This window comes from Castanea sativa, chromosome 2, assembly GCF_040712315.1.
Source record: "Castanea sativa cultivar Marrone di Chiusa Pesio chromosome 2, ASM4071231v1".
NCBI lineage: Eukaryota > Viridiplantae > Streptophyta > Magnoliopsida > Fagales > Fagaceae > Castanea > Castanea sativa.
This window is the reverse complement of record NC_134014.1, coordinates 52,489,204-52,515,931: the sequence shown is the minus strand read 5'-3', so window position 1 is coordinate 52,515,931 and position 26,728 is coordinate 52,489,204. Positions and strand designations below refer to the sequence as shown.

General features: G+C 40.5%; 2 protein-coding genes and 1 non-coding gene across 3 annotated transcripts; 1 reads left to right on the top strand and 2 right to left on the bottom strand.

Moving 5' to 3' along the window:
* Positions 1–2,984: 2,984 nt before the first annotated feature.
* LOC142626377 (uncharacterized) lies at positions 2,985–5,815 on the bottom strand. The gene is made up of 3 exons (XM_075800200.1): positions 5,675–5,815; positions 3,583–3,696; positions 2,985–3,335 (listed from the first exon to the last, which is right to left on the bottom strand). The coding sequence occupies exons 1-3, from the start codon at positions 5,696–5,698 to the stop codon at positions 3,195–3,197; spliced, it is 279 nt and encodes a 92-aa protein (XP_075656315.1). The 5' UTR covers positions 5,699–5,815; the 3' UTR covers positions 2,985–3,194.
* Positions 5,816–5,863: 48 nt separating this feature from the next.
* On the top strand, positions 5,864–5,937 carry TRNAI-AAU (transfer RNA isoleucine (anticodon AAU)). The gene has a single exon. It is a non-coding gene; the product is annotated as a tRNA-Ile (tRNA).
* A 1,722-nt stretch (positions 5,938–7,659) lies between these two features.
* On the bottom strand, positions 7,660–12,017 carry LOC142625926 (proteasome subunit alpha type-7). The gene is made up of 3 exons (XM_075799681.1): positions 11,610–12,017; positions 10,350–10,764; positions 7,660–8,030 (listed from the first exon to the last, which is right to left on the bottom strand). The coding sequence occupies exons 1-3, from the start codon at positions 11,780–11,782 to the stop codon at positions 7,869–7,871; spliced, it is 750 nt and encodes a 249-aa protein (XP_075655796.1). The 5' UTR covers positions 11,783–12,017; the 3' UTR covers positions 7,660–7,868.
* Between the last annotated feature and the right edge of the window lie 14,711 nt (positions 12,018–26,728).

Here is a 26,728-nt window from a genome sequence, read left to right as displayed (position 1 = left end):
ATAATTTATTGAATATACCAATTCCACCAGAAGCTTAATAGCCTTTTAGAAATGTTTTAGGCATACAACAAAATTTATAATATTTTCACAACACCCTTATTTTAAGTTAGAATAAATTCCACGACAATTTTATTTTCGCGTTTGATGATTTGACATTTCATCGTTAGTGAAATTATTATGATATTTTGTTCTATCTCGGATTTTTTATCGGTTTCAAGAGCCAAGAGTATTGACAAGAAAGAAAAACTGCGCCTACCATCTGCACGCATGCAGGTCTTGTCAAGCACAGTGTAATGACAACTAACGAAGCAATAATACCTCATATAGCTGCTGTGTGTCTGTGTGTGCTTGAAGAGAGAAAGAGAGAGAGGGTGAATAGGGGGGGCCGGGACAGGGATTCAGATTCATGCACCCGACCCCAGCACTCTTCTTTATTAGCTTCATATCCTGTGTAACACATTTTTCATAACTTGTGAAGAACGGAAGTTACAATAGGAGCAACGTTCATTTTCATATTGTCTTATCATTAAGGCAACTTTTGTTATGTATCAATTTCAATTATATACCAAACCACTGATCTCACTGAAAATAAAATTATACCAAACCACATTGTGTGTACGTATATATCTATTTTAATATTGTTTGATGTGCCTAGCACAGTGACGAAAAGTGAAACAAGATTACGATAGCTGCAATGAAAGCTTAATATATTGCAGAGACATTTATTCGGATATGTAATCTAATGATGAAAATACAATGATAGGTAGTCAAGTGTAAGTGCATCTACTTATCTTCACCTCCAATCTAATACCTCCCATCCCTCACCCTCTGTGAAATGTCGTCTTACCTATCTAAAAGGGGAGGAACATACTCTTAAAATAATGTAATATATAACACTAATAAATAGTTATAATTATAATTATTTCCTTAATTACTCATGAAAGTAAGTTGATGAAATTATCACCAAACATCCCTGAAGTCTCGTCCTGGAATAGGGTCTGTGAACTATAGTTAAGATAATTTATGACCTGCACTTGTTGATAAAATGTGGCACTTACAGTTATGTCATCAGGGTCCATTTCCAAGAACAAATAAAATCCATGCATGGTTTTACTTAGCCACAAAAAATAAATTAAAAGTGAAATCGATGCATTACATTCACAATGATCAAAATCTACCATCAAGCCTTTTGCTTAAGCTTTAGCGATACCTCCGGATCCACGAGACCGCCAGAGGTATGACCCCCCACTCATACCTAAGTTATCTAGTTTTTAGCTTAAAGTTCCATAAATAAAAAGCTAAAAGCAAAATAGAATAAGTTGATTAATTTTTGCTAAACTTGCCATAAGCAAAAAGTACTAGACATTTTGAGAAAAATCATAATGTGAGACCCGCATTCAGTTAATTGTATTGACTTTTTAACTAAAAACATAATAGTGGAACCCACAAAAAATATGTTATTAAAGAAAAAATAAATAAAAGTTCCTTTATTTTAGGACAACAGGGGACAAAAAAGAAGAAGTCAATCTAATCCATTAGTTTGCATTTGACATCAACTTATTTAGCTATTGTTGATTGTTTTTGGCTGAAAATATGCCAAAGGATGCTAAAGGTTTTAAAAAATTGTACATAAAAACAAAATACTAGAAGTGAAAGCTAGACAAAATGAACACTAATTGTCACTCCTCCCCCCCCTCCCCCCCACCATAAATCAAAACCCAAATCCTATTCCTATCTAAGTGGAAGTTGCTTTGATATGTTCCAAAAATTAGAAATCATGTTGTAACTTGTAAGGAAATCATGTTTGCTCTCTCTCTCATGTACAGTGGTGTAACTTTACTCTTTTTTTTTTTTTTAGAAATAATTACAATATACTGCTAACTCCGCAGCTCAAACCCTTTCCCCCCCAGACTCCCAAACACTTTATACATGGGAAAGTGCCAATTCAGCTACAAAGCCTTTAGCAAAATATTTTTCGGCAAAATATTTTTCTATTAGATGTGAATTTTAATTAAACACATTGGATTGCATTTTCTTTTAATATCCTTTATGCTTGTAACTTTTCAAGACAATTAAAGATTAATAGTTATATTATTAGTAATATGTTTAAATTTCAAAATTTTGTAGTTTAAATTTATGCATAAAATAAGTTTTATATTTTATTCATTATGTCTCACTAGATTACATTTTTTATATGTTCTTGACACATATACTAAGTTTTTCGTTCCAATCGGATGCTATTTACCATTCAATTTTTTTTTTTTTAGAATCAAATTTACCATTTAATCTAAAATCCTATTTTTTATGCACAATTTTAAATATAAAAAATTTGAAACTTAAACATTTGATTAGTAGCATTGTTATTAATCTCATATCATATTGAAAATTTGCAAGCATGAAGAATATAAAAGAAATCTAATCTAACGGTGAATTTATTAAAACTCGTATCCAATAAAATCCCATTATTAGATTGTTAATAACTTTTTATTGGATTGATTTTTAAAAATCTAACTGATAGATATATTTTTAACACATACCAAATTTCGTAGCAATCAAATGTTGTTTACTTTTTGATGCATTAACTCATCTTTTATGCATAGTTTAATGGGCGAGCCCAATTTGTGAACCTAAATATTCAATCTACACTCACCAACCGAAAAGGGTAGAGGTCTACAAAGTACACATAAAACTAGGCCTCGATTCCAGCATAACCTTAATATGCAGGGCCACTCACGTTTATAGACATTGTTGCGATCCAAATATCATGCACATTCGAAGCCTAAAGTATAGTGGGTTAAGAAGTACAAATACCAATGAAGCCTGAAACATCAAATTCTTGGAACTCAATGGCACTGACCAGTTCTCCCTGATTCGAATCCACCCTCCATCCCCCACTTATTGTAAGGGAGGTAGTATTACATGCATTGGATGTACAGTAAATTTTTCCATTGTAAGGGGAAAATAACCAATGCAACCTTAAGCAATTAGCCAAACCCAACCAAGCTTATTATTACAATCAAACTTACACACATGTGACAGCTTTCTTGTACAAGAAATTTGTGGACAGAAGAATAAACTAGGCATTAGAATTTACGTATAGAAAGTCATTCAAACATCCACATATGAAATAAAGCATCAACTTCTGCTATGTGACATTCTCCAATTATACAAATCTCTGAAACAGAACAAGAATTCTATGCATCAGGGCTGCCAAAAACCCTTTCTGGTTTATCAAGTCTAGCTGTACCTGAGCTTGATGACTCGCCCATTGCATCAGGAGAAGCTGCTGCCTGGGATGATTCTCTCTTCAGAGAAGTTGGCATCCCGGAAATCTCCTGAAAGGGAAAAAGAAGATAACAAGGCTGGGTAAGAAATAAGAATCAGAAATGGCTTTAAGTCCCACTGGCCTATTGCTCCTATCAGATGAAATATATTTAAATTCTTCATAGCATCACTCCACAAGGGAAAAGCCTAGACTTATTCCAAAATATTTTTGTAATAAAATAATAAACAAACAAAACCAAAGGAAATAAAACTGCTACTGTTCCCAACAAGTAACTTCAACAAGAATCTCCAAAATACCTTCATTAAATGCAATCTCAAGTCACAAGGTCGAACTTGATTTCCAATACACGCCATCACAAATTTTGAATACTGAAACAAAACATCAGCAGCGGCTTGCTTTTTCTCTTCGCTCTGCAATTCAAATTGTATTTTTGATGATTGAATGACAAAGAAAAAGAGACAATAGGAGAGGAAATTATGCAACTATTCTAATGATAACAGACTAACTAATAAAACCCTTCCAGCATTAGCACATGTTCCAATATATGAAATAAGTTATTGAGATACAGAAATATGTGATGATAAAGGTTTAAAGTTTAAACTCTCGTCTCAAGGCTGCCACTATTTTAGGCTATAAATGAACCAAGTTGTTTATGAATAGCTCGAGCTTAGCTTGGAAAAATACTTGTTTATACTTGCATAGACTTGAGATTGGATTTGTAAAAGTTTGTAAATAGTTTCATATGATATAAAATTATTACTCATAGTTTGTCAATAATATAATAATCCATTCAAATTAAAATTCATTGATTTCTGAAGAGGTGAAAAATATTAGTAATGAGTTTACTATATATGAGAGAAGAATAAGTTAATCAACGAACTTATGAATAAATTTGAGTTTGTTCGACAAGAAAATAAATCAAGCATGAACATATAATCTTGTATGGTGATGAGCTTGAGCTCGGCTTGTGTTCATAAGAAAATTAGATAAACAAGCCTGAACCTTTAAAAATTAGCTTGACTTGGCTCATTTACAGCCCTTGACAAGTTCTTTGGATTGATAGGCCTTGGGGTGTGCTCCTCAAGGTCTTGGGATCAAGTCTTAGGATTACTTGGTGCATGGTTCTTGTGGCCAAGGTCATGCATCCAGGGTTTACTTGACAAGGGTGGGTTTCAAGGACCTTGCCTTGAAGAGGTTCCCCATCATTCAAAATAATAATAATAATAATAATAATAATAATAACTAAGGGTAAACAATAAACCATGGCATAGACCAATAATGTTGCACATATATTTGCCAAAATCAATATTGTTAATCTATATATATTTGTCCGTGTGTGCGTGTTTGTATTTGACCTGTATTTTACCCATTTTCTTCCTATGTTTTGTACCTAATATTGCATATGGTAGATTATAGCTTCCCACTTTGAAGAATGACCAACGGTGCACCCCCCCCCCCCCCCCCCCCCCCCGGCGGAGAAATCCAATGCCACCCAACAGATAGGAAGGACAGATACAAAATTAAGCGAATAGGTTATCAAGCATGATATCTCTATTCATAGATAATTCTTTCTTTCTTTCTTTCTTTCTTTCTTTCTTTGTCTTCTTTTGGAGTAAGAATAAAACCAAGGTACAGAAGCCAAACAACAAGAGGGAATTCCATTCAATTTCCTTTTGAGTTTTGACCACAGTTCCCTATGAACACACTTCTTCCATTCTTATAAATCATACAGACGATAATATGTTGCGTATAGGACTTGCACTTTATAACACCCCTAATCTGTATACATCTGTGCACACAATGGCAATATAGTCCAAAACTAAGTCCGAAATAGCTATACTAATGCGATTCATCATTTCCCAAAAGCAAATAAAGGAAGCATCAAACACTACAAAAAGGAGTTTTTTTTTTTTTTTACTAAACATGAGGAACCCAAAACCAGACATTTTCAATCAAAATTTTGATTTATGGCAATGAATTTACTTGATGTATATCACAACTTCCACAGAAACACACACATATAACTATGAACTCAACACTTTCAAGTTTAATCCATTTATAGACACACTCACAGGAAATCAAAATGCCTAATTTACCCTGACAACCAAACAGGGGTTTTGGATTTGGATTTGGATTTAGAATTGGATGGAATTTTAGGCAATATTTTACCCAAACCTTCAATTTCCTATACATGTTGGCAAACATGGAATTATAGCTTCAAGACTAGGCAAAAGAATCAGGAGTGAATAGTGTTTGGGATTTCTTTTTTTTCTTCCTTAAATTAAAAATAAAACAAAAACCTAAACGAGAGAAAGTAGATGAGTTTGCTAATGAAGTTGAAACAGAAGAAATATAGTACAACTCCAAGGAATGAAAGTTAAACAGTACCTCGTAATCTTCTTTGTCTTTCATGCCCGAAACTCCTTTATTCTCCACTCTACGGTTTGAACTTTGATCTCACCTCACCTCACCTCACCTGCCAATGAATTATGAAGATGAACCTGTGTTTATTAAAGTATAACTCGCCCTCATTTTGTATTAATACAAAATGAAAAATTTCCCACACTTTCGCCAAGAGGCCTATTAGCTCAGCTGGTTAGAGCGTCGTGCTAATAACGCGAAGGTCGCAGGTTCGAGACCTGCATGGGCCAAAATATTTTATTTTTTGTTTTGGGCCAAAAATTATAAATCATAAAATTCTGGGCTGAGCCCATGGATAATGTGTCTTTGGGCCAAAAATTGAAAACAAAACAAAATCTTCTTTCTTTTTCTCTCTATTTGTCGTCCTATGTGCTCCAGAACCAAACTTTTTGGCAAAAAATGAAATAAAACAAAATCTACTCCTTTCTTTGATAAATGCATTAGAAATTGAAACTTCAAACTTCAAAGCATGCACCTCCTTACTCTCAAGGAGACCTCTGAGCTAAAATCGTTTCATCACTGTCCACTTGACATCTCCATCTAAAACGAAGAGAAGCTTGCGTAACATGGGAGACTAGTTTGGTGTTTAGCTTCAAGGGACTTGATCAATTAATTGTAAGTTTGTAACACAGATTGAAAGGCTGTCTGATATGAGGAAATAATATTGCTTGGCCATACGTTTAACTTATGAGATATTTAGGCTAACCGAGAGATGGAAGCAGACTATGTATTGAATTTGAAGGAGTAGAACTTGTTGGACCGATAAATAATAAATAATAAATAATGGCACACGTGTTCACCTTTAATGTGTGAATTAAACTGCCGTGAAGCCTTTTTTTTTTTTTTTTGAATGAAAAAGGGGGTCTTTGGTGTGGGCTTATCGACCCCACGCCATCTGACGGCAATAAGTAATACCACATGGGCCTTGCTGAGGCTATTGCTTAAATCCTCTCTAGGTGCAGAACAATGACTCCTACAATCAAGCTACACCCTCGTGTGATACTGCCGTAAAGCCCTTAGAAGAATATAAGTGACATCATATTATTGGTTATTAAGCCTATTATCGATTTATTTAGAGCCAAAGAGAGATTTGAAAACACGTGAGGATCACATGGTCATTAACATTTATATGCGAATAGTTATTTTTAGCCGAAAAGCATTAAAAAAAAAAAAAAAAAAGCCGACCTTATCAAGACACATATATGCAATAACTACTATTATTCGATAACTATCATTCTCGATCAATTAGACGATCATCTTCATGCTTGTAAATGCATAAGGTAGGAATTTTCTTCCTCAATTTGTGGTTGATTTATGCATTTAAGTCCTATTGAGTTAGCCCATGCCCCAGCCCAACCCTTTGGTTCGAAGTACTGTCTCGCATAGCATAACGTAATGCGACCACCCATAAAAATCACCTTGTAATCCGAACATAAAAACCACTTCGTAACCCAAACAGAACTATCTATAAAGTCAAATCATTAACAAGCAACATGATCTCACTTTCCTATAAAAATAAAAAAAAACATGACCTCACTTTATTTTGGTGAGATATTTTCCTTGATGTTAGATATGGTAGAAAATCAAACCAAAAAAAGGGAGGGGGGGGGGGGGGTGCTGTTTCTGCTTGAGTAGCAAAAAATGTCTTCCATCGTTCCCTTGTGCCCTCGATCCCTCCATATATTTTATTTATTTATACTATGCAAACGTGTTTTTTATTATTATTTTTTAGTGGAAAAACATTCCTTTCAATTAGAGCCCCCAATACGCTATCACGGACACTAGAATGGTAATCTAACCTCATTCCAAAATCAGAAAGTAGGATAAGGGTAGAAACTCTTGGCTCTAATCAAGATTTCTGCTCGTCTATAAAATCAAGTCAGACCTCCAACTTATAAACCATACATTAGGACATAACGTTCCATACCTTGTGACTATCACTAAAAATATAATTTAACAAAAAAAAAAAGCCATCCATTTTCATACTTGAAGCAGTCATGTTTCTAATGGTTCAAAAGCTTCGCATATCAGAACTACAATAGCATCCAAATGGATGGCATTATGGCAATACTATTCAGGTTTAACCACAGTACCAAATACAACTCCAAATAACATTGCGAGCATCAATAAAAACTTATGGGAAAAGAAATCGAAAATAAGATTATGTTTCCTTAGGGGGGCCCTTCTTTGCAGCCTCAGCAGCTGCTTTCTCTGCTTCAATTTCAGCAACAACAGCATCAATCTCAGCTTCCTCAAGTTGCCGCAGGCCATGCTCCTTAGTCATCACAGCAACTTCTATGTTCTTTCCCCCACTCTCAACAACCTATATGCAAGCATAAACAATTCAAACTGTTATAGTTCCAGATTAAATGATGGGTTACAGGTTAAATGATGGGCTACAGGTTATATATGCCCTAAAACCAATATAGTCAACCATGGGCTACAGGTTAAATGATGCCATTGCAGTCCACTAGATTAAATGATGCAGTTTAACTTGATCTTACTATATGTTTGAATGGGGGGAGACGGGGAGAGAGGATAGGGAAGAGAATGGATCGGGAACAGCTGGTACCCTTCTAGAAGAGTATGGAAATTTCTAGCCACCATCTGTCATATGCAAGAATATTCCTTGTCCTAATGTAATCATCATTTTCTAAATAAGGAATGATTAGTTCGGGGCTGGGTATGTAGATTCTCCAGCACCTCCTTTTTGTAAATATTTCTATTGCAACTTTCTTCCCCTTTTCAACATGGTATCACAGCATTAAAGATCCCTGGTTCTGATTCCTTTATACATCTTACAGATTCTTTTTATCTTCCTATTTTTCTAACATTGTTCAATCATCAAATTTATTATTTAGTCCACAAAAGTAACACAGTTCTACCACAAATATCAATACCAAATCTTAAAGCAATAAATATGAAAGCAGTAAAAGCAGGACACATGATCTGGTAATGAAGTGGAAAACTAAAGAAGAACCTCTTCAATGGAAAACCACTCTAGGACCCAGTCTTGTAGAAAATTCACTATAGGAAAAGCAACTACAACAACCTATTTACAAAACCTTTGTTTAGCTAGACTCTCTATTGCAAAATCTGCAAAAGCACTGCTTGCTTTCCTACCTTCATTTGCACGAACTAGAACTTCTGGTACTTTTTTTTTTTTTTGATAAGCAGAACTTCTGGTACTTCAAGGAACCTCTTTGAAGATTTTGTTGTAGTGAACCTCACAGAAAATAATTCTTTGTGAGTTCAATTAATCTCTCACTCACTCTCTTTGGGATCACAATATGAGAGGCTAAAGAACAAGGTTTTTCAGTTAAAGTACCGGAGAAAAGGCACAAAGTTTTCTCTCTGACAAGCATAGAGCGAGGAAGACTTTTCCCTATAGAGAAATCGTGCAAAAGCCAGTTTATATAAGTGCACAACTAGGGTTTAAAGGAGACAACACAAAAATTAGGTCAAACAAGAATTAGAAAACAAAGTCTAACATTCTTGCTCGAGCAAGGGACAGACAAAGTCTCGAGTTGAATTATTGTTTCACTCAAGTGAAATTCTTAGGGATCAGAATCTTTGATGCATCTTCAAATAGCACATATCCAACTTTTAAAAATAAACAATACACTCAAATGATGATGTTTGATTACAACCATTGTCATGGAATCAGCTAATGCTAAAATCCTAAAAAATGGGAGCACAGTGACATGCCCTTAGGTTAGATATTCCACATTACCTTTTGATTTTTTGTGCCTGCCAGCACTTTTTGTACCATTCTAATACAACTAAGTTCAGATAGTTTTCAATCAATTAACAATTAGCGCCAAGAGCCTTGTAGCTCAATTGGTTGGCACCTTCTAGTGTTTTCAATGGAGATATCTAGGGTTCAAATCCCCCCTCCCCCAACTATCAAATTATCATAAATAAATAAAAACAATCATATCATTCCACCAATTAGATTTTATAATTTGGAACATTCATTGAGCGCTAATCTCTTTTTCTCCACAAGCAAGATCTGCCAAGATACAAATTATAGATAAGATGATACCTCAGAATGAAAAACACATCCCTTTGAGAATCACACATCATTGTAGCATGTTATTATAGGCGCAAGAAGTAGAGATACAGAGATTACTTCTTTGAAAAAACAGAAATCAGACTGTGAATCATCTTGTGCTTCACTATTCCATAGCAAGAGAACTTTGGTCATTTCTTTTATGTTCTTTTTTTCTTTTTGGAGTACTGTGGGTCATGTTTTGCTCAATCATAGACTTGTTGGCTTTGTTTGATAGGTCATTTGGGGAGACATAGAAGAGTTATCATTTGGAATGCTGTATCATTGGCTCTTATAGGGTGTATTTGGTGAGAGCAAAATCTCCATACACTCGTGGGGTGTGAAACTGCAATTTTAGAGATACAACACCTGTTCCTTTGAACATTATTGGATGGATTGAGGCAATGAGCTGTTTTTCTTTCTCCAATAAGTTAGATTTTATAGAGTTCCTAGAGTTTAAATGTTACTAATTTTTGTGTTAGCCTTGTATCAAGCACCACAGAACACATAGAAGAGGGAGAATCTGCAATATGAAAGAAATATAATGAAGTATGAATTCGTGTTTCCAGGAAACAGGTCAAAATAGTTTACCTCAAGCAATGCACGGATTGCAAGCTTAACTGTTTCTTGACCAGAAGTTTCTTTATAGTTTTTCTCCAAAAACTCTCTTAACGAATTAGAGTTTCTTCCAGTTGCATTGGCCTTCCAAGCTGAAAATGTCCCAGAAGGATCTGTCTGATAAAGTGATGGAGCACCAGTATAGGGATCAAAGCCAATAATCAAAGTTGAAAGGCCAAATGGTCTCACACCCCCACTCTGTGTGTACTTTTGCTGAAGACCAGCGATATAACGAGTGATGTACTCAACAGTTGCTGGATCCTCCAGTGTAAGCCTATGGCTTTGACATTCAATCCGTGCCTTGTTTATTAGGACACGAGCATCTGCCTTGAGTCCAGCACAGGCCAGTGCAATGTGATTATCCAGGTTCACAATCTTCCTAACTGATCTGCGATGAAAATAATAAATTGAAACAAAGAAAAATAAAAGTGATAAGAAACATCTTCACCAAGGATGTATTTCTAATACAGTGCGAGCTGCACAATCCCCCCAAATACAATGATTCTATCAGTATCTTCTTTAATTCATATCTTGATTAGATACATTTCAGAAATTGGAAGGGCTTTAATCTCTAATCTAAAGGGGCCCTCTTAATTATCATTACCAATATTTTCAAGAAATGGGCAGTGGACACAATTTCAAAAACTAACAAAGTTTTGATCTTTGTTTGGCGACCACCAAGTAGAGTAATGTATATTTTCTAATATGAAAATCCTAACAAATGCTTATATAAAAAATACCATATAATAATAATCTAAATGAGCAAAACATTGTGCAGCCAAGAAATTGTAGAGCATGTAACATACTTTGTAACTATTTTCTGGCTAAAAACACCATCACATTTAATGGTGAAGACGAATTTGAGCAAAGGCATTTACCATTGAAAGTCCAAACACAAAGTTTGTCTCCTTAAAAATTTACAATTCATAGGGCTAAATTGTGTACCGCCTAGTTAAAATCAATTTCAGTAAAATTCATCATCTGAGTAGTACATTAAAAAAAAAAAAAAAATCCCCAAATTTATAAAATAGTATATAACAATAATAATCAGAAATAGAATGATCCAAAAAACCCTAACCCTAGGATCATGCACAAGATGGGAGGACAGATCAATTGGCAATCTCAATCAATCCACGATTGTTATATCTAATAGAAGAAACGCCAAACAAACACAATAAATACATAATTAGATAGGTGTTTCTGGTGAAAGAGAGAGATAAGGGGGGGGGGGACCTGGAGTCTTGGAGTTTGGCGGTGGATTTCTTCTCGACGCCGAGGACGATGGTGTCGGTACCACGGACACCGACGGCGGCGTTGCCCTTTCGGACGGCTTCGAGGGCGTATTCGACCTGGAACAAATGGCCATCTGGTGAGAAAACTGTTATTGCTCTATCGTACCTTGCCATTCTTTCTTCTTCTTCTTCTTCTTCTTCTTCAACTCAACTCAACTCAACTCAACTGATCTCCTCTCTGTTTGTTTCTGAAAACTGTTAAAACTCTCTCACTGCGTTTTTTTTAATTACCAATCTCAACTTAAGCCACAAGGCAACCCACCCCCTGACTCTTTTTTTCTTTTTTTTTTTTAAAGTGAAGCGTTGCTGTGTTTCTCACTGGAGACCCGGAAAAATTGGACCGGATTTCATAACCCGTCCCAAACAGGAAGAAAAGTATGGATATATGCAACATGGGTTGACCCGTTTTCTCAAATGATTTTATTTTATTTTAATTTTTATCTATACTATTATTTAAAGAGTTTCTCCTGTTGGATCAAATTTTTTTTTGTTTTAATATACTCCTACATCTCTATGTTTAAGTAAAGACCAAACTAAAGAATAGTCCGATAAAGATATAACCCTAATTTCCATTAAAATATTGCCTAAAAAATAGTCACTCTCTTAATGATTTTCAAATTTATTTATCCACTTATAAATTAGATTCTCAAAATAAAAATTATATATATAATAAAAAATGTAAGGGCACGAAATTCGACGGCCCAAACTCACTTAGAATAGTGGAGTTCGTACCACCTCACTAGCCCCAAACTAATAGATATTCGTTAAGAGAAAGTGGATAAAAACAAGTAGAGCTCAATCCAAAGATTCAAAGACAAAGAGAATGAACTGAAGTTAACATTAAGTATTTTAGAAGTTCTTTACAAGCTCGCCCAAGGACGATGTTCTTATGCTAAGATGTACACTGTTCTTGTCCTTTCTCTCTATTACTATTTTTGTTCTAATCTTTTTTCCTTGATTTTTTCCCAATCACCTCATCTGGAAGTTTCCTTCCTTTATATACTTCTCAGCTTCTTGCATTCTAACCCTCCATCTGCAATCCTCTAGGCCCTCCTCAAGACACTTGTCCCATTAGATTTCTGTTGAAGGTGGTAGAAGGAGCTGTTTAGCAGTGAATCTACTGTTCAAGAGTCATTTCCTCACTAATGCAGCTAATAAAATTTTTGCCAGTCATTTAATGCAGAGGCAGCAGGTGAGCTTTCATAAAAAACTTCTTTCTACTACCTTGACTCTCTTTCTCAAAGTCATTCTCTCCATTCAGACTTCTAGGAAGTATTTTGTCTCTTCCTATCCTATCCTCAGGTGAACCCACTCCTCGGGCTTAAAGTGCTTCCATCTAAAGAACAAATGATGGTCACAGTGGTTCTATTCTTCCTTGGTCCTCGGGTCCCCACTAAAAACATAGATTTTTTTTCTACTACCACAAAAAAAAAAGCGTCATTGCACACATGAAGTGCGTGTGATGAGGCTGGTTATTTATTTATAGATTTTCTCAAATGATTTATATATATATATATATATATATATATATATATATATATATATATTTTTTTTTTTTTCAATTATTTGTAAAGAGTAAACATATTTCACACCTTTACTTTGAAAGATACAAATTCTTTCTTCTTCTTGGCCGTTTGTTCCAAAATTACAAAGTGGTGTTAGGCTTAAGCTTCCTTTCCTTTCCCCTTTTTCTCTTAATCTTTATCTTTTTTCTTCTTTTTTTAATTGGACCACCTCTGCTATTTCTTCCTTCTCTACATCCACCACCTGGGTCTCCTGAGGTTGTTCTTGCTCCTAGTCCTGGGGATTGGTAGTAGAAGGAGCAGAGGTGGGCTGGTTCGAGGAAGAAGGAGGGACGGAGCCAGTGTCAGCTTGAGGCGGAGGAAGGGTAGGTGCCAGGCGTAGAGCTGGGGGGTAATACACCTTCTCAGGAGCCCTAAGCTCTGAGTTAGTGTCAACCCCAGCAGCATTCAATGCCTGGCCCCACACCTCCAGGCAGAATGCCCAAGCGACGTCCCTGAGTTGGGCAATAAGGCTTTCCACAACCTTAGTCATACCCGCATCGTAGGCTGCCTGCTTGGCCTGGGACATTTCCTCCTCTTTAGCCTCAAGTTGTTTCTTGGTTTGTTTCAGCTCTACCACAGTCAAAGCCATTTTATTTTCGGCTTTCCGCTGGGCCTCCAATGCTTCAGTTGCTTGCATTTCAAAAAATTTGAGGGCTAATTCAGCATTCTTCTACGCCCTTTCCACCTCAACCAACTGGGCAAGGGCGTCTTTCAACTTCTTGTCAGCCTTCGTGTGGGCTCTCTCAGCAGCCTCCATTTTGGTTTCGGCTTTCCTAGCTATGTCTAACAAATGGTCTACCCACTCCTCGGCCATGAAGGCAACTTGGACAACCTGAAAAAAATACAAAGAAAACATAAGTATTGGGTTGAATTTTTTCTAATCAAACTAGGGGAAGAGATCGAGTACCTTAGCCATATCTTGCTTCAAGGAAAGGAAGACTTTGCGCTTCTTGAAGGACCTTAGCTCTACCATGTCCTCTGGTAGGCACAAGGCCTTCTCTAAACTCTCGGCCACAAGACCTGAGCTTCCCTTCTGGGGGTCTCTCAAATCGTCGTTGTCAAGTACTAGGTTGCCAGAGCTGAGGGTGAAGACCGGTCTCCAGATGGAGGGCTTCTTGGGTTGGTCCCCCCCGAGGTCCTTAGAAGTCCTAATGGAAGAGGACCTCTTTTGCTACCTTCTCCCAGTACGAGCATCCTTGGAAGGGGGCTGGTGGGAGAGTTCGGTAACTTCCCCCTCCTCAGCACCCTCGGTGCCCTTGCCCCCTTGGTCTCTTTTCCTTCTCCTATCCGCCGCTTCCACGGACGAAGTGCGTGTGGCGGTAGGAGTGGGTGGATAAGGCACCACCGCCACAGCTAGAACGCTGCCTCCCAGCGTGGGCATTAAGAAGGGCTATGAGGTTAGGTGTCTTTTCTTCGTATCCCATGCCTTCGGGATTGTCTGTGGTCTCTTGATTTGCACTTACTTGTGCGGTTGGTAGGTGTTTATGAGAAATGCTGGGAGCGTTTACAGGGTCTTCCTGTTGGTAGAAGACCTCGAAGTCCTTTTCAGTGACTTCCTGAACGGCAGGCTCGGGGGTAGGTTCCTTAGCCTCGTTGTCTGATGGAATAAAGGGCTCTTATGAATAAAGGAGTTTGGCGGCTAGCAGAGCAGGGAGCTGGGCGTCCTAAGTCCCTTTTGGAGAGGGTTCAGACAACAGGAACCCTGGGATTGCTACATCAATCAAAGCCAATCGGCTGTCCTTGGCTTTAATGACGTTCTTTGGGCTCTGAAAGCCCTTGGCGGAAGGCTTGTACCCGAGGATGATGTGGGCGGCTCAGAGTTGACCGTCCTTGTGTAGGAAGATCTCTGACTTAAGGAGCCGATTTAGGTCTTTGAAGTTTATTGAGTGCTTGGTTGGAGCAGTATGGTACTGCCATGCAAAACAGTAAGGATTATGAGTAACGAAATATGGTACGTAAGCAAATAAAAGTAGAAGTTTAACTTTTCACTTTAATGAGGTAAGGTAACATCTTACATACGCCTAGGGTCCTCGGGAATTCTACCTGGCTCCCCTTCTTGGGTGGGACAATGTAGTCCATCGTGACAGTTTCTCGAGACGATTAGGAAGTCCTCGTCCATACCCTTGCTGGAGCCAGGTAGGTAGGAGATCAACCTAATTGCAGGAACTCTACATTTGATATAATATTTTGTTTTCTCCCCTTTTTGGCAGTTATACACCCAGTTCACATCGTGCCAGGTCAAGTTAGTCCTCATCTTCCTATTCAACATATCTACACACCCGAGGACCCTAAATACGTTTGGGGAGCATTGGGTGGGAGTAAGCCTATAATTTATTAAGAAATCCCTGGTGACCCTTCCTATGGGAAGCTCTATCCCGCCTTTAATAAAAGCGATCATAGGAATGACTACAAATTCAGAGGGCCTATTTAAGACCAACCATACACCATATCCACAGTGTCGAAGTTCAACACCGTTTGGGATTCTATATTGTGCCCTAAAGGCAGCCATGGCCTCGGGAGTATCTACTAATTTAGCGTATCTACCTATGGAGTTTTTTGGTGTGAAGAAATTGAAGAGTACACAGAATCAGAGGTTAGGAAATGAACACACCTATGAGCAAGAGAAAGATTTCTCCTTGGGAGCTCGCTTTAACTCAAATCGTCAGAATGTGTAAATGAATTTCAGCCAGCCCCAAGCCCTGTTTATACAGGGGTAAAAATGCGCGGTAATTTTCCTGCTCATAAGTGAGGGAAAAACAAGGATTGTACGATCCTAATCAAGCCGTAGAACGTGGGGAGACAAGCAGTCGCCTGATGCCATAAATGAGAGATCGTGGATTCCGAAGCGGCAGGAGCGTGTTGTAAATAGGTGAAAAGACGTTACCACGTGAGAATGCGCATGGCACATGTATAGCTGGCTCGTGTAGTTAAAACTTTGCTTTTACCTCAGGGTTAATTGCATAAGTTTTAAGGGGCTGTTGTGGCTATTAATATGTGTATTAAAATCCAATTCTTTTGGCTATTAGTTTCTTTTGATAACATACAAGAATTTATATTTAATGACAAACATTTCAACCAATTAAATTCATCTATAAGGGCGTAAGGAAGAATTTAATCAATTAGTATTTATCCCTTAAATATTTATATATTTTTATTAAATTAGATTCTGTATCTATCCGTAGGGGACGTTGACACACACACACACACACACACACACACACATAATCTTTCAAAATCCTATCTCATCCATGTGATTAACTGAAGGGATGTCATCATGTTTTAGTTTAGAATAATGAATGAATTATGATGTATTACCTTCTAAGACTAGACTTGAAGAAAACTAACTCCCACTACAAAACTTAAAATTAACTAAATAGCGTTATGCTATATCTATTACAACTAGAGGTGACAATTTTTATCCATATCCATGAACCCACCCATTACACACCTAATTTGGATAAGTTTTAACCCAACCCATTTGAATATTTTGGTTAAATAGGTAAAGACCTATTAGGTTATTGTATGGGACGTTACTTCTCTGTCGGTTCGGTACCCATGAAGCCCATCACAATAATGCCACGAGCACAGGGCCCAAAACCGATTGGACCTCAAATCCTGATGTACCAAGCACGATTCCATACTCTATTGGGCCACAAACATGGGCCGGGAAATCCTCGTCACCCTACCAAAAAGCCGAAAGCATTACGAAGCCAGTTACAACATGAACCGCGAAGATGAAACCCTGCTTGGTCGGGAATCTAATTTCCCGAGAATAAGAATCCCTATGAGCTAGGTGAAGCATAGGGAATACCACTGCCGAGCAGTCCATCCAGCGGTGGAACTAGTTCCAATGCCATTTTCACCGCCTCCCACTCCCAACTAAACACCCACTTAAAGGAAATAACATTGGACCTCTTCTCCCACTCGCTACAAAAACAATCATAACCCTTCCACTAACCTTGGGCTATAAATAAGAGATGGGAATTGAAGAGAGGGGGTTGTCATTTTTAGGGGAAAAAGGTTGAGAAAGGAGGGTAATCGTTCTGGAAAAGGGAGGGAGAACAATTTCGAGAGTATAGAGAGCAAGCACGTTTGGGTTGCCAAGCATAGGACCACCCATTGTAGGAAATCCAAAAGCCCATAAAATAAATAGATTGTGAGCCCAGATAGATTTTAGGCCCAAGAGCTCCTTTTGGGCATGCACAATTGGCGCCATCTGTGGGAAACTCCTACGTAGCTGTGGTTCTATTGTGACGCACTCAGGAAAATGTCTAGGAGTTGACTAGGGAGTTATGCTGAAAATGGTTTTGGAGGGTCTTCTTGGGGATCCACATGGCGAGAGAGAAGGCAGAAAAGGCGCGAAGATAGGTAGCATAAGGAAGCAGAGCAGTCGGAGAAGGATCGTTTCAAATGCTTCGAATAATGTCCAACACCTCAGGGCGCAACCGTGATGACAGAAAGGATCAGAAGCTTAAGTAGAAAGACCAAGAGTTCAAGCGTCTACGTGGAATGGTGAGAGATTTGGAATTGGATGCAAAGGGTAGACGTCGGAGGAGGGACCATGAGGAACGAGGGGAAAGGTCGGCTAGTGTGGGGAACCGCCGTGCAGCAGGCTCCCATCAATCCGGGCCTCATTAACACCGCAATCGTTCAAGGGAATATGCAGACCGTGATTCAACTTCCCCAGATGGGGGACGACCTCGAAATATGGCCCTGGATACGATGAGTCGAGCGTTACGCCAAGCGGCCCGATCACCATTCTCAAGAGATATTGAAAGCGCACCTATGCCAAGCAGATTCACACGGCCACCGTTCAACTCCTACAACGGAAAGACAGACTTGGTGGAGTATGTAAGCCATTACATTCAAATGATGTCTCTGCATGCTCAAAATGATGTGCTGATGTGTAAAGTTTTTCTTTCAAGCCTCGGCCCCATTGCCTTGAGGTGGTTTAACGGATTAAGGAAAGGCTCGATCCACAACTTCTCCGAACTAATCCAGGAGTTTGGTGTAAGGTTCATGACTTGCAGTTGAGTCTCACAGCCCATGGATGCATTGTTGTCAATGAAAATGGGGGCTGGGGAGACCTTCCGCAACTATGTTAACCGATACTGGGAGTTGTATAACGAGATCGGAGGCAGGAATGAAAAGATCGCAGCGAGCACTTTCCGCATAGGGTTGCCCGAAGATTCCGAGCTGAGGGAATCATTGACGAAGTGACCTCCGAAGGATATGAGGTAGTTGATAAGGCGTATCGAGGAGTATAAGCGATTAAAAGATGATCGGTTGCAGAGTAAGGGGAAGGCCCCGATCATAAATCATCCGCGGAATATTGGTTTCCAACCCAGACCCCGAAAGGATCTAAGGATTCAAGAGTCTAGGCCGGGAATTGGAGAAGTTAATGTGGCCTTCAAGGAGCCGGTGCACAGGATCATCGATCGAATAAAAAATGAGCCGTATTTTAAATGGTCGAACAAGATGGGGGGGACCAATTGAGGAGAAATAATAATTTGTATTGTACCTACCACAAAGATAAAGGGCACACCACCGAGCAGTGCAGAGTATTGAAAGACCATCTAGAACAGTTGGTGAAGGCGGGGCATCTGAAAGAGTTTCTGGTGGCAACAAGGAATCAGGAGACTAGGCAAGAAGATCGGCTGCGCGAAAATCCTCTCCCACCCCATTTGGGAGTAATAGAAGTCATCTATGCAGTACCAAAGAGCGCTCAGGCATCCAAAACAAAGGGGATATTGGCCGTGGTACCAGCGGAAAATTGCACCGACGAACATTCCCCCGGGAAGAAGATGAGGTACACTAAACAACCCATTGCATTTGATGATGATGACATGGAAGGCACCACTCAGCCGCACCACGATGCCTTGGTGGTCACGGCCCATGTAAGGGGTTTCATAGTAAAAAAAATAATGATAGATTAGGGGAGCGGTGCGGATGTAATGTACCCCGACTTGTACAAGGGGCTTGGGCTGAAGAAGGGGGACTTGTCCAAGTATGATACACCATTGATAGGGTTTGATGGCCATATGGTAATTCCAGAAGGGCAGATTTCACTCCTCATCAGCATGGGAGGTAAAGAGGTAACTGTAACGTTCATAGTGGTCACTTCTTTCTCGCCATACACAGCAATCCTAGGAAGGCCATGGATTCACGACATAGGGGCTGTGCCGTCCACATTGCATGTAAAGGTCAAGTTTCGCAATGAGGACGGAATCACGGTGATAAAAGGCAATCAGCTGATAGCCAGACAGTGCTTAGTGGCGGCAACCAACCAATAGGCTGAGCAAAAGGAGTCCACCAAGGAGACCCCCTTATAGCAACTATAGCAACCCCAAGAGGAGGTGGGGGCCAGTTGTGTCGAGGATCTAGTGAAAGTGAAGATCCTACCGGATTGTAGAAGGAATTTTCTGATAGGGACAAGCTTGAGGGACGAAGAGAAGGTGGAGTTGTTGCTTTTCTTGTACAAAATGTGGACGTATTCGCTTGGAGTCCATACAAGGTGCCCAGGGTTGACCTCGAATTTAAAGCTCACAAGCTAAATGTGGATCCTTTATGCCCTCCTAAGAAATATAGACCGAGGAGATCGGCTAAAGAGCATGCCGAAGCCATGAGACAGGAGATTGGGAAGCTGAAGGAAGCGGGGGCCATAAAGGAAACGTTCTTTCTAGAATGGCTTGCAAACACTGTGGTAGTATGGAAGAAGAACGATAAGTGGAGGGTCTATGTTGACTTTACTGATTTAAACTGAGCATGCCCAAAGGATCCGTTCTTGATGCCGAAAATTGATTAGTTGGTAGATGCGACGTACGGGCACCCAAGGATGAGCTTTCTGGATGCTTTCTAGGGTTATCACCAAATTTCCCTAGCCGCCGAGGATCAGGAAAAGACTGCATTCATAACACCTGATGCTAATTATCATTATACCGTGATGCCGTTCGGATTGAAAAACGCAGGAGCCACTTATCAAAGAATGATGACAAGGATGTTTAGGGATAAGATTGGGCGTACGATCGAGGTATACATTGATGACATGGTGATAAAAAACAAGCAGGAAGGGAAACATATTGACGACCTTAAAGAAGTGTTTGAAATACTCTGGTGACACCAGCTGCGTCTCAATGCCGATAAGTGCGCTTCCAGAGTAGGGTCTAGCAAGCTCCTAGGCTATTTAATCACCAAATGGGGAATCGAAGTTAACCCCGATCAAATTGAAGCTGTGAAACGTCTCAAATCGCCAAGAAATCCAAAAGAGGTTCAAAAATTAACTAGCATGTTGGCTGCCCTTAACCGATTTATTTCCAAGTTCGCTGATCGGTGCCGACCGTTTTATCAACTTTTGAAGAAGTGGAAAGGGTTCCAGTGGGACGAGGAGTGTGATAGGGCCTTCCAAGACCTAAAGGACCATCTTGGGCGAGCGCTAATGTTAACGGCCCCGGAACCAGGAGAAGATTTATATATGTATCTCTAGGTATCCGAACATGCCGTGAGCTCAGTGCTGCTGAAGGACAATGGTGTACAGCTGCCAATTTACTACATAAGCAAAACATTTGTTGACGCCGAGATGAGGTATTTGCCACTGGAGAAATTGGTGCTAGCACTCGTGCACTCTACTCGAAAATTGCCCCATTACTTTCAGGCTCACACCGTCCATGTTCTGACTGAATACCTTCTGCAGTCATTATTAAGGAGATCTAACTTTACGGGGAGAATAGCTAAGTGGGGGACTCGGCTGGGTTCTTTTGACATTAGATACAGGTCGAGGAACTCGGTGAAGGGCCAAGTACTCGCAGACTTCATTGCTGAGTTTTTGCCAAAAAGTACGGAGATGATTTTCCTTGTAGGGACTAACCCGTGGAAGGTATTTGTGGACGGCACTTCCAATGCGGTAGGAGCAAGAGCTGGTTATTACCCCGGAAGGAATAAAGTTGGAACATTCATTCAGATTATGCTTTAAAGTCTCTAATAATGAGGCCGAGTATGAGGTTCTGCTGGCCGAACTAAGAGTTGTCTCAGACTTGGGAGCTAAGGAGGTGGAGATATACTTGGACTCCCGGCTAGTGGTTAACCAAGTACTGGGGAGTTTCGAGGCCAAGGACCCCAAGATGGTTGAGTATCCGTGGGTAGTGAAGCAAACTATGGGCTATTTCTCAAGTGTGAAAGTAAAGCAAGTTGCTAGAGGGCAGAACCGCCACGCCGAATCCTTGGACACATTAGCATCATCAATAGCTAATGAGGTACCCCGATTAATAAGGGTGGAATTGGTGAATGAACCGAGTATCAACACGAGGACGGGAGTCTCGCAAGTCACCATTGTCGGGAAGTGCTAGATGGATCCTATAGTCAAACTTTTAGCCGAGAACCGTGTACAGTAGGACTAGAAGGAGGCGGCCAGAGTACGACAAAATGCTTCTTGGTACTAGCTATCTATAGATCAAAAGTTATATCGGAGGTCTTTTGAGGGCCCGTACCTATAATGTTTGCACCCTAGCATGATTGAAGAACTTCTGGCTAAACTGCATGAGGGCATGTGCGGGAGTCACGTTGGTAAACATTCATTAGCTCACCGAGCAATGACTTAAGGATTTTGGTGGCCGTAAATGCAGAAGGATGCCCTTGAATATGCACGGAGGTGCGAGCAATGTCAAAGGCACGCCCCAATAATCCACCAACCTGTTGGGAACTTGAATCCTGTCAGTAGCCTGTGGCCTTTCGCTTAGTGGGGGCTGGACATAGTTGGACCTTTTCCTCGGGCAAAGGGTAACCAAAGATTTATACTGGTAGCAGTGGACTACTTCACAAAGTAGGCAGAAACGGAGGCGCTAGCGAACATTTGAGATGTTGACGTCAAGAAGTTCGTATGGAGAAACATTATAACGAGATTTGGGGTGCTAGAGTCTCTCGTGTAGGACAATGGTCTGCAGTTCGATAGCAAAACTTTCCGTGAGTTTTGTCGTAACCTCGGCATCAGGAACCGGTATTCTACACCGGTATATCCACAAAGCAACGGCCAAGCTGAAGCCACCAATAAGGCTATCGTTAACCGATTGAAGAAGAGGTTGGAGGGCGCTAAGGATAAATGGGCCGAGGAATTGCCAAGCGTCCTATGAGCATACCAGACAACTCCGAGGAGATCCACAGGAGAAACACCATTTTCTCTAACTTTCGGAGCAGAGGCTATCATCCCCGCCGAAGTAAACCTATGCAGCGCTCGAGTCGCAGGATTTGCTCCAGCCGAGAATGAAAAGTTGATGTTCAAACTTTTGAATTTATTAGAGGAGCACTGCGAAGCGGCGACCATTCAGCTGGCAGAGTATCAGCAAAAGCTAGCCTGGAGGTACAATAGAAGCGTGAGGAAAAGGGAGTTTATAGCGGGAGATCTAGTGCTTCGTAAGGTTGTTGGGAATACACGAGACATCAATCCAGGGAAGTTGGCCCCGTCCTGGGAAGGGCCTTATAAAGTGAGCGTCATTGTAGGTGCAGGAGCATACTACTTGGAAGATTTGGAGGAAAGACTGCTTCCTCGGCCATGGAACGTTCACGACATAAAGAAGTTTTACCACTGACCGGTTGTACACCCGGGTGTAAATTGAATGTAATCGTGCATATACGTTTTATTTGTTAAGATGATGGTACTTATTCATGCAGAAGCAATTAACTCCATTGCTGCTAACTTATTATTGTCGATCAACAAATAAAAAGAAAGTTGAAGTCGGCCAAGGCAACTCATCCTATGCTAAGGTCAGAAACCTGTCCTCGATTCGATCCTATCACCGAGCAGGTGGGAACCTTAAACTATAATTTTATAAGGATAGAAACCTATCTTCGGTTCGATCTTATCATCGAGCATGTGGAAACCTTAAACTATAATTTTATAAGGACAGAAACTTGTCCTCAGTTCAATCTTATCACTGAGCAGGTGGAAACCTTAAACTATAATTTTATAAGGACAGAAACCTGTCCTCGGTTCGATCTTATCACCGAGCAGGTGGAAACCTTAAACTAGAATTTTATAAGGATAGAAATCTGTCCTTGGTTCGATCTAATCACTGAGCAGGTGGAAACCTTAAACTATAATTTTCTAAGGACAGAAACCTGTCCTCGGTTTGATCTTATCGACAAGCAAGTGGAAACCTTAAACTATAATTTTACAAGGATAGAAACTTGTCCTTAGTTTAATCTTATCGTCGAGCAGGTGGAAACCTTAAACTATAATTTTATAAGGACAGAAACCTGTCCTCGGTTCGATATTATCACCGAGCAGGTGAAAACCTTAAACTATAATTTTATAATGGCAGAAATCTGTCCTCAGTTCGTTCTTATCACCGAGCAGGTGGAAACCTTAAACTATAATTTTATAAGGACAGAAATCTATCCTCAGTTCGATCTTATCACCGAGCAGTTGGAAACCTTAAGCTATAATATTCTTACAGAAACTTATCCTCGGTTCGACCTTCATCACCAAGCAGACAAAAACCCTAAGCCAAACTATCCTAAGGGCAGAAAAACTGCTTATCATAAGTAAGAAAGTAAGGTATGATGAGCAAATTAATCATAATCATGTATAGACTTAGTAGCAAACATTAAGCCTTGATATAATTAAAAGTAAAGGGTAGAAGAAATAGGAAAAGCACACAACTTCCATTTAAACAAAGTCAGTCAAGACAAACGTTAAATAAATTGTTTCGTCGCCATAGCCCGATGACCTAAGCTTAACTGAATATATAAAAAATAACTTAATTAAAAACTAAATTATCATGCGGTAGGGTTGGTAGGTTAAGGCGGAGCAACAGGTTGCCCGAATCCGTCCTTAGCTGTCTGACTCGTAGCGGTGGCCTGATTTTGAGCATCTTAAACTCCGGTGCGAACATGGCTCGTAACATCCAAATCAACTGTTTCTACGCGATCATCAATTGCCTGTACTAGATCCCTCATACTTGGAGTATCTTCCTCATCCGTGGCGTCAGCTCGACTCTGAATGGGGGGAGGAGGGGCCGGGTAGAGGATCTGCTCGGGATTCCACAAGGGAGAATCCTCGGCCACTCCCATTGCTTGAAGGGTGGCCAACCACCCTTCCTCAAACCTATGATACGGGGCTTGGTGGATAATAGGCTCCACCACATTTTTTGCCTTCGTGAAACCTGTATTGTACCATTTATCCTTACAGGCCTCAAGAGCATCTTTCAAGCCAGCAATCTGGTCGGCTTGAGCCAAATTTAAACTGTCCGCCTTCGCCAGTTTGAGCTCGGTCTCCCCTAGTTTGGTCACCATGTCTGTCAGTTTGTTTTCTGCTGCCAATCGAGCTTGCTCAGCGTCTATTGCTTTTCTTTTAGAAGCATGGGCAGCTTCCCCTTTCTCCTTGTCCGTGACCTCAGCAACAGCCTTGAGTATCTTCTCCCACTCAATGACCTCGGCCGCCTCTTTTAGTCTCCCGTCAATGATGCAAGTCAATTGCGCGGCCTGAGGACATAACGATAATAGAGCAATAAGGCTAAAAAGACACCTACGTATCGCAATGTGCAAAAGAGACAGAAAGTTACCGCGATGGTGTGCCACTGTAGCTGCCTAGCTAACGATTCGTCGTCACCGTCCGAGAAAAAGTGAGCATCCTTGGGCAAAAGGAGGCCTTGCACCAGGCTCTGAGCTACCCGCCGCCTTTCGCCCTGTGCCCACAGCCGAATGTTGGCGGTTGCCGGTAAAGGCTTGTTGCCTAACTGAAAAGCGGGCTGCCAACCAACCTTGGGCTGGGAAAAAGATGCCACATTGGTCTCAGCTTGGGCCGCCAGTTGAGTAACACCTAGTGTCTCCTGGATCTTAGGCCCCCATTTTGCGCGGGGCGTAGTCTTCGGCAGAGCATCACTCGGGACAGGAGCATTTTTTCTTGACGGCACGCTTCCTTTTTTTGCTTTCGCCCGCGGGAAGGGTCTAACCCTTTCCTTTAGGGGGCTAAGGTTGAGCCATGGGGCTGGCTCCGGGCAGAAACCAAGCAAGGGTCATTGTCTTCTGCTTCACCATTTTCTTTGATGGGCTAGGTTCGGTGCCCGTAACGCCGATAGGTTCGACTGCTTCTTCTTCGGCTACCTGGACTTGGGCCTTGTTTTTCTTGAAGGGAATGTGTCCCTACTCTTTAAGAGCCTAGGAAACTCGTTCGGCTGACTCGTCCCTAATCGGGGCAAGGTCTTACGTAGTTATGTAACAAGGACCGAGATCTCGAGCTTCGCTAGTAGTCAACGAGGGTGGGAGGAAGTTAGCGTGTCGGACGTCGATATAAGACAGCAACAGGCTATCTACTAAAAGGGTTTGGCTGAAAGATTGCCAAGTCTTGTACATGAGAGTGCAGCCGAGTATGAGGTGCGATGCCTAGAGCTGCCCGTCGCTGTGAACGAATATCTCAGACCTTAGCACAAAATTCAGGTCCTTTATATTCACCACTCTGAGGTCCAGGGTAAATACTTTACCGTCCGTAACAAAGAGAAACAGTGAGTTAATATCAAAGAAAAAAGAAGGGAAGAAAGGAAAAAACGAATTAGTATTCGGTACGAACAAACTTCGCGCCGCGAAAGGGGGCAAGAGATGTCACCGGCAAACTAGTTGCCACGCACTCGAACAAACTCCCGGGTGGAATTCTTGTTAGAATCAGGCAGGCATGAAATTAGCCGTACCCGCATATCTCTGGCTTTCAAATAATAATTAGTGTCCTTGTTCCCACACAGACTGTACATATAGTTTATATTGTGATGGTTTAATCTAGACCGTATATTCGATTCAACCTACTGAAGCAATTAACTACCCGGTAAAAATTGGGAGGGAGTTGGTTAGGACACAAACCATAAAACCTTAGGGTATCGAGTAAGAAAGCATCCATAAGGAACCTAACCCCATCCTCCAAGATTGACATTAAAGGAAAAAAAATGATGTTAGAACCTTTGTAGAGAGCGATTTCGCTCTCATGGCAGTACGCCACATTCACATCCTCAGGGATGTTGAATGTCTGCCTAAAGGTGGCTAGGGACGCCTCAGTGTCTAGAAAGTGAACAAAACCCATCCTAGACCCCGAGATCGAAGAAAGAAACTGAAGTAAAAGAGGGAGGTAAAAGACTTACGTTGGGCTCTAAAGAGAGAAAGGTATTCTGGGCTGAAGGATTAACACGCAGGTAAATGCTCAGTAGAGAGGGAACTCATAGAATGAAGATCGTAAAAGTGAAAAAAGGATTCGAAGTGACCTATTTATAGGAACCAAGAGGGGAAAAGTTAACACTAATTAATAAATGAGAAACGAGAAACCCTGTGAATCCCAACATCAACTACCATGCGTGTGTCGCCTCAGTTTATGAACCGTCAGGCTATGATGATTGCTGAGCCAGCGGTCACATACCACACACCTTTTTAGGAGCGCATTAATGAGTCTCCTAAATTGCCCTATGCTTGTCCGTTGGGTCTCTCGGATAGCACCTGACCCTGGTCCTTGACCCGTGCCCAGGGG